Source organism: Magallana gigas, chromosome 7 (assembly GCF_963853765.1).
Source record: "Magallana gigas chromosome 7, xbMagGiga1.1, whole genome shotgun sequence".
NCBI lineage: Eukaryota > Metazoa > Mollusca > Bivalvia > Ostreida > Ostreidae > Magallana > Magallana gigas.
Window position 1 is genome coordinate 6,468,576 of NC_088859.1, and position 11,986 is coordinate 6,480,561.

An 11,986-nucleotide genomic window follows, 5' to 3' on the forward strand; every position below is an offset into this window, starting at 1 on the left:
TAATCATTTATATTTCACAGTTTTTCTCCAATTTTTTAAGTAAGAAAATAAACACCGGGATGTGTATGAAAAAAAATGATTAAGGATAGATAAATATTATTGTTTGCATGGACTTATACCATAAAAAAAAAATCTTAAGGTGGAATAACACACCTGGAAAAAGTCACTCAAATTAACAGGAAATTTTTTGATAATGAAAGATATAATGATAGATAAACTATACAAATGTAAAATAAGCGAAAAATTTGCAGTTTGGAGATAAAAAATGAATATCTAAAATAATTTTTCCAGTATATACCAACAAAAGTTCCTGCCGGATTCAAACTCTGGATGTACAGATCACAAGTCCGACACTTTATCCACTCGGCTATGGAATAAGTTACATGTTTAAGTCCATAAAATCCTTTTAATAAAACGAAATGTTGTTTCGATCAGCGGTCAGCCATTTTGTGATGATGTGTTATTCCACCTTAAAATATGTATTTTTTACATAAAGTTTGAATAAATCTCTTCTGATTAATGTAATCTTAATACAAACATAAGGAGAGGGAGATACAAGTTTGGAAGTTTGTGACAATACCATTGTTTTAACCCCCCCCCCCCCCCAAAAAAAAATAAAATAACAGGCCAAGGGGCCACATTGCTCACCTGAGTAACATCAGCCCCCCCCCCCAAAAATCAGCATTACAGTATCATCTCAAAATATCGCAACAAATAAGTACCCCAAAAGTTATATTATAGCAATATTATTCGAAAAAATGACAAAGTTCGACAGCTGGTATTTTTTTTCATTAATTATCTATAATCACAATCCAAGTAATCTCCACATCTCTGATATATATACAATTGATATGCAAAACAACAACTTCTTATCTTGAGAACTGTAGGAGGAGTTATCTGTACAATAGGAATTCCCCTTGGTGGCCCCCAACCCGCACACCCAACCGCTATTTTCACCATTTCAATATCCAGATTTCCTATGGAAAACCCACTTTAAAAAAAAATATTATATGATTCAATGTCATATATATTGAATGAACAATATATATGACATTGAATCATATATATTAAATGAACAATATATATTGAATGAACAGTATTTTCCTGGTCCAGAGTTGTTTGAACCCTGACCTTAAAAGAGGTCCCCTACTCCAAAAAGGGTATCAGTGTATCAAATAATTTATAAGATCTTGGAGTGGGTAACTTTTTTATGTGATTTTAGTAAAACAGTATTTGCACTATTGACTTTAAAAAGTTCTACACAGAGAGTGGACAATATTTAAGTCTACTCATAATCAGTGTTGTCAAGAAAAGTTTTAACATTGACTTTTGACCTCAAGGGGGCTGGGTCATCTACAAATAAACCTGAATTGCTGTCTGTACCATAAAGGGTTCTTAAACAATGATCTGACAGCACAAAATCCATGAAATGACTCTTGGCTTCTAGGGTTCTGCTCAGAAAATAATCAACTTGGTAGGTAAAGAAGATTAAGAAGACTACCAATCATTGGTTTATATTTATGTTTAATTTCCAAGATTCATGATCTATCACAGATGTTTGCAGATTCCATGCACGGTGATCAATGGTCAATGAATTCTTGCTGCATAAGCACTACCATCAAAGACATAAATAACATACTGATTACATCTCTAACACATACGTAACAAAACAATGAAAAGTGAAAGTAATGCCCATAAGGAAATGCAAATAACACAGAATGTACTATAAATATCGTCGTAAAAAAGGGGAGGCAAGTTTGACCCACATCGGCACGTATCTGTCCGTTTCTTGGAAAGTTTCCTCATTTGTTTCAACTCCATTGGCGAAAAAATTTACTTGCTCCTGTTTGTGAAAGAAAGAAAATATTTAAATTCTTAATGATATTGGATATACATGGTACAGGTATTTATTGTTTTATTTATTCTCTAGATTTTTACCTGATGTAGCTGCGTCTGTAGTTGCTTGTTCTGGGTAACTAAAGCTATCTGACATTCTATGTCTCTATGCACAGATCGATGGCCTACAAAATAAAAAAAAAAATTTGGATTAAGAATTCAAACAAACCATTGTATAACCATCTTTGTCATTCAAGGTGCACAAAATATATCATTCTGCGGAATCATTAGATTTCGCGGTGGCTCAATTTTCGTGGGATTTGTGGGTACCTCTTATCAATGAATTAACATCCCCCACGAAATAATAAATTAGGGTTATAAAGTCATATTTCTTTTGTAGAAATAAGATAATGCACGAAATTACATCCCCACTAACCTGTAAAACTTGAGCAATCCACGAAAATTGGCTCCCACAAAATTTAATGATTCCACAGTATATGTCAGGTTTAAACACCATTACTACTTTGACAAAATTCTTAAGAGATATGCTATGATGCCTTGTAATCAATCAAAGAAGAAAATAACAAGGAAAATACCATAAAGAATCACCAAAGCTAGATTTTGATTCCTTTTTTTCGGTGATGCTTTACTGTCCAATTAAACTGATCAAGTTAAATCTACATAAAAGAAATACAGTAGATTCCCAATCAAACGCAAGGAATTACATGTAATATCCGCGAAAAATCGCAAGAAGCACCTTTCGTAAATTTTAAAATCTAGCTATTATTTTTAGAGAGTTGAGAATTTTAAGAAAAAAAAAGTCGGCGTTGGCGATTTTATATTCTCGCGAATTGATACAAAACAGCAGGATTGCGGAATTAAGTACTCGCGCAATATAAGAAATTTACATCAGCTCACCAAAGTTGGAGGATCCCATCATGGAGAGGAAGGGGAGGTTCTGGTTGGGCAGGTAGTACCAGAGTCCCTTCACGTGGTACGTCCACTGATGGCGGTAGTACTCATACAGGTGGATCCGATGTTGCATGTTATAATACTTCACCAGGTGGTAAAAGCTGGAGGCGATATACGTGTAAGCATCAGGGATGTTTCCCATTACACCCCTTGCTCCATAAAACCCGTTCACCTGAAAGGAGAAAACAAATCTGTGTGGTAACTATCATGGCAGAGTAAACGATTTACATGTACATGTAGCCATGTAGTTGGAATAGTAATGCAAATTCTGAGGTTAGGGGTATGACCAAAAAGATTTCATATTACTCTCACATAGTTTTATTCAAATGCTGTCGCCATAAAAAAAGGTGTTTAAACAAGTACCTGAGGAGATGCAATTAAAAGATTGAAGTTTGCCAAAGACTCTAGCACAATAATGTTCTGGTATTGCTTGGTCAGATTGAAGTATCCTGTTGCTAGGGAGATTTTAACCCCATCACTGGCACTACGGAATAGTTGCTTCACAAACATCTCCTCTGTGTGGACACCAAACAGTGCCATCTGAAGGAGTGGATACACATAAGTGTCAAATTTAATTTTCTTCTTTGTCTGTCTATCTGCCTGGTCATCAGTCACAGATTTAATGTATTTTGAAACTGTTTTGCCTGCTGCCTCCTTGAAATCTTTGTGATCTCCTGAAATTGAAATCAATCATTACATTTAACAAAAATGTTTTCTACTTGAAAAATATGAAAAATCTTTTAGTTAAGGTCCACTTAAATACTGGGGGGGGGGGGGCAAACCATCTTAAAATGAATATTTCTCCAAACTGTAAACTACCCTGTAAACAAAAAATGGACTGTACAAATCTGCTCATTCACAATACCTTCATAAGGATGTATTTCCCATTCTGGATGAAGTTTTGTACTGTTGTCTGCAGTCAGTGATAAACTGAAAGTAGACACAGTCTTCACAAGTCCTGAGAAAAAGTTGCACATTTCTGGACAGTCATTGAATTGTACGTAGCGATCCTGGCGATTTGTGAAGTAGTTATCACTCAAGTTGGCTCTAAAAATAAATATCACATTAATATGCAACGTACAACTTTAAAAATAACAATCTTTAGTTTCTTGACCCAATACACTTCAAAACAGAAGGCATGGAGCATTAACTGCAGAGTTTCTGTTTCTACTTTCTTAAAAAATGAGTTATTCCCCTTTTCAATCTGATTAAATTTTAAAAGCAGTGCGTGCCAAAGAAACTTAAATTTAACAACCTTATACATTTACTTTATCATTATTATTCATAATAATACTTTATTTCAGTGTAATGATTGCTACAATATCTGAGTTTTGTTTTGCAAGTTGACTAAAGACATACACTACAATATATGTATTGTACAACGTCAAGTAAATCTTTCAGTCTAGCTATCACATTTGAAGAACTGTACATTAATATTAGTAAAGGTTTAACATATCAGACCCCTGATAACCATTGTTTGTTAACAACCTGTTTATCTATTAGTTCATCATGTAACAGTTGACATAACAAGATGTTTCTATCTTTACAACAGCTGCTTAGACTGAGCCCCACCCTATAGATGTTTATTTATTTTTGTTATTAAAGATGTATTAAGGAGGCTGAATGGTTAATAAAGTAACAATCAGATCTACCTTAAATTTTTAGAAATGATGTTTTAAGCAATAAACTTCTATTTTGTAAAGAAACACAAATTTTTAGAAATGATGTTTTAAGCTATTAACTTCCATTTTGTAAAGAAACACTAATTAGCTTTAAAATTTGATTTTTTTTCTATATCTTCATATAGAGTTCTTCTTTTTTAGAAGCTTTTAAAAATGGCGACCCCTCTTGAGTGGAAATTAAGCTACAAGTCTTAGCAGATGTCACTTTATGACCATATGAATTATCTTTCTCTATGAATAAAAAAGAGATGTACAAAAACATGCTCAACAAATAGATATATTAGATGTTTATATTTTTATATAATATTTTTTCTATCTCCTTTATAAGACTTTCAATTATTCTAGTTATTCTAGTTAAGTGTGGATTGAGAGACTTTTTGATGTCATTCTGTATCAGTAACATATTCTGTCAGATCTCTTTGTTTTGTGAGTCATAATAAAAGTTCCTAAGTGTATTATACCACAGCAAGTGGGTGGGTTGCTAATAAGTTGTTTTTTTTAACGTTTGTACATTTTTCTCAAATAATCAGTTATCATGATCAAAAAGGCAAAAATTCCCATTAAAGAAACAGAAGAATACTCCTACTAATTGTTACAAATAAATTTAATAAGACTGAAGTGTATTCATGTGCAGTTGCATCCTTGTATGTGTATGTATAGACTTGAGTACAGGTACTACACATTATATAAATCCTGACCACAAAATTAGCATCAACTGTCACTCACCCACTCATCACCAGACTGTCATCAAACAGGTACACCTTCATGTGCTGCACCCCCACGGTTTCATCCAGCTTGGGGGGTAGGTACTGCTTCAGGTAGCCGCTCAGGTCTGGGGTGTGGTACAAGGATACCTGGACCATTCCCTCAAATCTCTCCAGGAGGGGGGTCAGCATGGTGCGGGAGGATACATCACCCCCTCGGGACCCCCTGTTGTAGTCCAGCAATATATGGACCTCAAAGTCCTTGTTCCCAGATGATTTTGCCCTCTCACATGCATATTCAATGCCATTCACCTAGAGACCAAAATTTGCAAGAATCAATAACACATCTAAATAATGATTATACTTTCTTAAACCTTAACATATTTATTACATGGTAAGTGTTACTGTCTCTCTAACTCTTACTGTGAATCACTTAAAAGTTTTACACATGTGTATTCCTGTACATAATCCAGTACATTTTTTTAATTGTCTTTGAAATTTCAAATAAACAGTAATTATTTAACTTGCCGGTATCACAATTTATTTGTTCATTCACAACTAATACATTCTTTGCAATTATAATAAATTACATATACCGGTAAATATATTTTGCTCTTATATCCAAGGTGGCATTTTCAAATCAAAATCAAAGAGATACTTATAATTTCCTATTGTGCTGTTGTTTCTTACCAGGTCTTGCTCCAACTGGCCAGTCCCCAGATAAAGGGAGGCAATCACAATCCTCTTCTTGGCATTTTTGAAATTTGTCTGGACACAAATGTAAAGATTTTTGGATATGTAACAATAACTTTATAATTTGACATTGATAAGACATGTAATATCAACATTCATGGTTACTGGGTACATAAAAATTTGTTCTAAAACATTTTAATGGTAATATGTGCCAAATTATTCAATATAATATTACTACCAGGTAATATGATGTGGAGATTGAAGTTAATGATTAATACCTGGTTCTGTTTTCAAAATAAAATCATTTGAATCAATGTTATCATTCTTACCTTCAAAGTCTGATAAAATTCATCTGGAGTATTAAGAATCTCTACAGAATTTCCATGTATACCAAAGCATGGTGCATAATCCGAGACCCACGTGAGGGCGTCACTGCAGGGCCGTTCTTTGGGGTGAATAGTCTCCTCTGCTTTTACAGCTGCTGTACCATAGGAAAGCAGTCTGTAATAATATCAACAGACATTTTCAAAAGAGAGATTTAAATTCACACAAATAATTGTTAGAAAAAAGTATTTTAGTTGAAAACCACCTGGAAAAGGCCAATTAACTTGTAAAATTAGGATATATTTGATCAAAAGTAATTTAAATGACAAAAATAATAAAAAAAAAAAAATGAATGCCTGTAAAAATAATTTGATGAATAATAAACAAACAAATAAATAAACCTTGATGTGAAATTCCAAACATTAGTAAACATGGTAAATTTATCAGTATTGATCCAGGATGTTCTAGTGAGGAGAGAAGAAATCAAGTGACATTTGTAAGCAATAACAGTAGATGGTAAAAAGGATCTGTTTTGCTGCAGGCCAGAGTTGATACACCCTAGGCCACGATCAGCGAATCAGGAAGCTTGTTAGCTGTGCTGACTGTCCCTTACACTGTATAGGTTCAGGAACATTATCACTCTGTGTCGTACATGTATGTTTTCTTGTTTATATATGTATTTTTTGGTGGTGAATGAGGATGGACAAATAAGAACTTCCAGTCACAGATACTGTTATTTTAATATTGTATCACTCGGACCTTTCATCAACTTCCCCCCCCCCCTAATCCCCAGTAATCTCATTCTTTGTTTTTTAAAAGACAAATAGTAAAACATTCTACATGTTCTACATATTTCTTTTTTATTGAATCATTTCTGAAATCATTTTGCTTTTAATTAGGTAAATAATTCTTTATATGATATTACATGTATATATATTAAATAATTTTGACAGGATAAATAGCTGTTATGAAGACATGTATGCCTGGTTTATATATAAACACATCTATGATATAACAGAGGTTAAGGCTCGAGTTGTTTGTGAATATCATTACCGGTAGTATCAGGACACGAACAGGTTAGTATTCTAACCTTACGTAAAGAGGAGGCTGACGTTTACATATAATACTGTAAATTTATATCTATAGTAATTTATGTATTCAATACATAAATTACTATAGATATAAATTTACTACAGTATTTTGTGTCTGTCTAACTTTCAAATTTTTAAGAAGAAAACGTGGAATTGACATGCAAAAATAAATTGGGAAACAATTCATATGAAGAGTGATTTCAACAAGATTGCTTTTACCTGACCATGGATATATTAATGAATATCTTGTTTCAATCTGTATGATAACCTCTGGTTCGTTATTGACAATGTTAAAAAACCTATACATTTGGAAATATTTCATTCTTTTTCAGTTTGTAATACTGTAAATTTCTTATATTACGGGAGTACTTAATTCCGCGATCCTGCGGTCTGGATCAAATTGCAAGAATATTAAATCGCGATCAGGGAATTTCCATCCTTATTTCTTATAGTTTTTAACTCTTAGAAAATAATAGCGAAATTTAAAAATCTGCGAAGGGTGCCTCTCACGATTTTACGCGGATATTAATTCCTCGCGGTTAATTAGGAATCTACAGTGTCTATGTCACTGCATGACCTGATCCAGAACCATTTTGAACACTCAACATTGATACACTATCACGTAGTATATTTCATTCTCAAGAACAAAACACATGCATACTGTGGAATCAATAAATTCATGGAGGCCAATTTTTGTAGATTGCTTAAAATTTACAGGTTAATGTGGACGTAATTTTGTGTACTCTCTTATACCTACAGTACAAAAGGAATTATGACATTATAACTTTAATTCATTAATTCGCGGAGGATGGTTATTTGTGGACGAGAGGTACCCACGAATTCCGCGAAAATTGATCTGCCACGAAATCTAATGGTTCCACAGTAAATGCCAAGTCAGTTTCATGTCAACTGTTGGTTGTGGTTCTCATGTACAGGCAGAAAACAAGTTTACGCAACTCTGTAACATTGTACAATGTACCGTATTTTTCAGGGCATAAGCCAATATTTTTGTTCTCTGATACGCGAGCCTCAGCTTATACCCTGGATCGGCTTACCGTAGGCTCAAAGTTGAAAAAATTAAACAGAAAAATACAAAATCCAATGCTTTCATGAATTACATATATTATCAATAAAGATCAACAATATCATGCAGGTATAGAATTCTTACACTGTCCGTTATAACTTTTGTACTATGTATCTTCCTCACTATTACTGAAGAGAGATGTTACTTTTCAAATATTTTTTTTAAAACTCTTGTCCTTTTTTTTTTCCCTTGCCCCTACTTCTGCAGCACCTATATAAGCCTCTGACTTCTTCACTGTTTGAGTATTTCTCTGAGCAGACCTAACTACATGTATGACCCCTATACCAGATTGGATCAAATATTATATTGGTATGTCAAGCCACCTTAAAAAATTTCAGCAACAGAAAACCAATAAATTGCTCTCTCAAGTTAATAAAAGTTCAGACCCTTGTATATTGTATCCATATGGTACGAAGAGTTGTTTCAAAACAAGATATCTGTGAGCCAATGCTCACTAGTGATACCCCCGCTCTGATGTGAATATGCAAAATAAGCAAAGTCGACATTTAACAGAAAGCTGGCATCTGATTGGTACAGAAATATATCCCACAATATGGCATGCCTAAACAAATAGTTGTTAAAATTTCAAGCATCTACGATAAATAGCTGCTGAGAAATCTTTGACGGAAATTTGTTTGAAAATTTTGGCTAAAATAAACAAAGTCGTCATATAACAGGAAGTTGATATCCGATTGGTACAAAAATATATCCCACGATATGGCATGCCTATACAAACACTGTGTAAAAATTTCAAGCATCTGCGATAAATAACTGCTGAGAAATCTTTGACAGAGATTTGTTTGAAAAAACAAAGTCGTCATTTAACAGGAAGTTGACATTTGATTGATACAAAAATATATCCCACGATATAGCATGCCTAAACAAACACTGTGTAAAAATTTCAAGCATCTGCGATAAACAGTTGCTGAGAATTCTTTGACAAAAGTTTGAAAATTTTGGCTAAAAATAAACAAAGTCTTCATTTAACAGGAAGTTGACGTCCGATTGGTACAAAAATATATCCCACGGTATGGCATGCCTTAACAAACACTGTGTAAAAATTTCAAGCATCTGTAGTTGCTGAGAAAAATGCGACAGAAATTTTTGTTACGGACGGACAGACAGACGGACGGACAGATAGACACACAAGGGTAAAACAGTATACCCCCTCTCCTTTGGAGCGGGGGTATAATTATTGGTAATATACAATGTACTGTCTCATCTTTCATAGGTGTTCTATATTCAATATATTCAACCAATCAGTATTCATATATTGCAAGCATTTGAGATTACATAAGTAACAAAATAGAAAAGTTTGAAAACAAGAGGCTTTTCTGATAAACTGTAGATTGCAACTGAGAAGCTTTGATGATCCTAGGTCTCTTGATAACAAAAATTAGACACTGCATTAATAAATTTTAGAAAAAAAGGAGTAAAAAGTTGTCGCGGGGACCTTCTTTGGAGTCAATTTAACATACCGGTATCCGGAGTCCTAAGATACATCAACTGACAAAATCAGATGATTCTAGTCCTCTAAATGTCAAAGATAAAAGATGTAACAATAAATAGTGATAAAGAGTGAAATGTAGTTAACTGTGCCCTCATTTTGGGAAACCATATCTTTATGTTGTATGATGCATTAACTAATATATGCTTTGACAAATCTAGGCCGCATCTTGCCTAAAAAAATGCATCTTAAACAATTTGTAAAAAAACACTTGTAGGTAACAGTTAATACCTAATTTCGGGTCAACATATATCTTCAGGTCCTTAAAATCAACAACTTGCAAAATTTGATGAACTTAGTCCTAGTAGCTGGCAAAATGTTAAGCTAAACATGCAACAAGTTTTAAATATCTTTGTTATGAGTTAGAATTCAGTGCTGTAATTTACAGCATAATTAAGGTAACTTTTATAAGTAAACAAAAACATGCATTAACCCTGTCATTCAAAATTGACGCAAATTGGAGCATGTATAGCTTTAAAAGTTTTAAGAAAATGTCACTTGAGGTCAACTTTGAGGCAACCTTGAGGCTTGAAAGCACACATTTTGCCTTTGGGTAATGTTTTGAACAATATTAATCTTTATTTGTTAGTTTGGCAATAATCTATCCTCTGGTTCTTATGAAACCAAAATAAGATGTAAAAATGATAATGTCCTCTTCATTCTTTTTTTAACAGTTTTATATGGCTTTGTGATGGCAATATAGGATGAATAAACTGAAACATATTTATGGAATCTCGCAGCAAAATACATTTGAAAATGATATAAAGAAGAAAGTAACAAATTTCTTTTTTGGCATGTCTCCCCTCTTAATTGAAGACATTGGCAAATATCTCACAAAAATTATAATGCAAGATGTATGTGATGAAGTAGATTTACCATCAAGTGTAGCATAAAAAATAAGGCATTTCAAAAAATTCCAGTATGGCATTATATTGTATAAATATCATACTACAAGAAACTAATCCTTGTTGATTTACTTGTTTATCTACATGACAGGGATGAAAGTCATATCTTTATACAATGTAACTAAACCATGTCCTTCATATATGCTAGTATACTATCTTGTATATCTTGATATCTATTCAAAGAAGTTGACAGTTGCATCTTAATTGCTAACCAGCTATCTAGCATGTTGAATTGACAAATATGTGAGCAGATTTAATAGCAAGCGCAGGATAAAAAATTAAAACTCAGATAACAACGAAGAAAACTAAAGAGAAATAATACTGACGACCAATTTATTGTTAATTTTATTCAAATCTTCTCCGCTATAATAACACATGTATTTGCATGAAAAACAAACGACTTTGTATTTATCAAAATATTTATATCAGCCTTTTTTACATTTCATTAATGCAAGTTTACTCAGTGGAAGTTGATTAATGTTATATCCTGATGCAGTTAACAATGATGAGATATTATATATCATTATGTGTAGGTCCTTCTGTGCTGCCCCAAAGGTCATATTTATTTACTGTTTTAAACTATCCTGTATATCTTTAAATACATCCACTAATACTGATTGGAAACTTATTAAATATATATATATTGCTCAAACTTTACAAAATACAAAGTCATTAAAAAATGAATTTCTAGAAATCTCTAGAGAAATCTACATAACCATAAACATCAGTATTACACACAAGTTTTCATGCAGAATTTTAAATAAACTATTTTTTCTATATTGAAAAGAAAAAATAAAATACCTAATTCCTTTCTGTAACCCAAGGTATTTAAGTAAACGGCGTCCTGATCGCAAGGAACATCGAACTTTGCACAACATGTTGTTCATATAACATGATCTACTGCATGATGAAATGGAAATTACAGCAGCACGATCCCGATGAAAATAAAAACACTATCACAAAAAAAAAATATATCGATACATATTTCATTAAACCAGTAGATATACCTCAAAAAATGATTGAGATGAATTGATTGTAAAAAATTTTTAAAAAAAAATCAAAATGTGTAGAGTTTCATTACCTTTTGGACACTTTCGGGTAAATAGTCAAATTTTGCAAGGTGCCCATTCGGCAAACTCCGTCATATTTACGATTGTTTCCGAGCACGTGTTTACGTAGCAACGTATA

The 11,986-nt window shown here is 32.9% G+C and overlaps 1 protein-coding gene across 2 annotated transcripts; it reads right to left on the reverse strand.

The window, feature by feature from the left end:
* Positions 1–1,503: 1,503 nt before the first annotated feature.
* On the reverse strand, positions 1,504–11,760 carry LOC105328727 (CDP-diacylglycerol--glycerol-3-phosphate 3-phosphatidyltransferase, mitochondrial). Of its 2 annotated transcripts, none has more exons than XM_011429723.4 (9): positions 11,600–11,760; positions 6,217–6,388; positions 5,885–5,962; positions 5,217–5,506; positions 3,674–3,855; positions 3,172–3,482; positions 2,755–2,980; positions 1,939–2,021; positions 1,504–1,843 (listed from the first exon to the last, which is right to left on the reverse strand). In XM_011429723.4, the coding sequence occupies exons 1-9, from the start codon at positions 11,683–11,685 to the stop codon at positions 1,724–1,726; spliced, it is 1,548 nt and encodes a 515-aa protein (XP_011428025.3). In that variant the 5' UTR covers positions 11,686–11,760; the 3' UTR covers positions 1,504–1,723. The 2 variants fall into 2 exon arrangements, with proteins under 2 accessions (XP_011428025.3, XP_011428026.3); XM_011429724.4 differs by lacking the exon at positions 11,600–11,760 and adding an exon at positions 6,613–6,766.
* Positions 11,761–11,986: the final 226 nt, after the last annotated feature.

What these genes read in the sequence shown, in the direction of transcription:
- LOC105328727 (XM_011429723.4), bottom strand. Translation starts at nt 11,685, where the DNA reads ATGAACAACATGTTGTGCAAAGTTCGATGTTCCTTGCGATCAGGACGC. An exon ending in GGGTTACAGAAAGGAATTAG is followed by an intron (nt 6,389 to 11,599) that starts GTATTTTATTTT and finishes ATATTATTACAG; the next exon opens with ACTGCTTTCCTATGGTACAG. An exon ending in GGAAATACATCCTTATGAAG is followed by an intron (nt 3,483 to 3,673) that starts GTATTGTGAATG and finishes TTTCAATTTCAG; the next exon opens with GAGATCACAAAGATTTCAAG.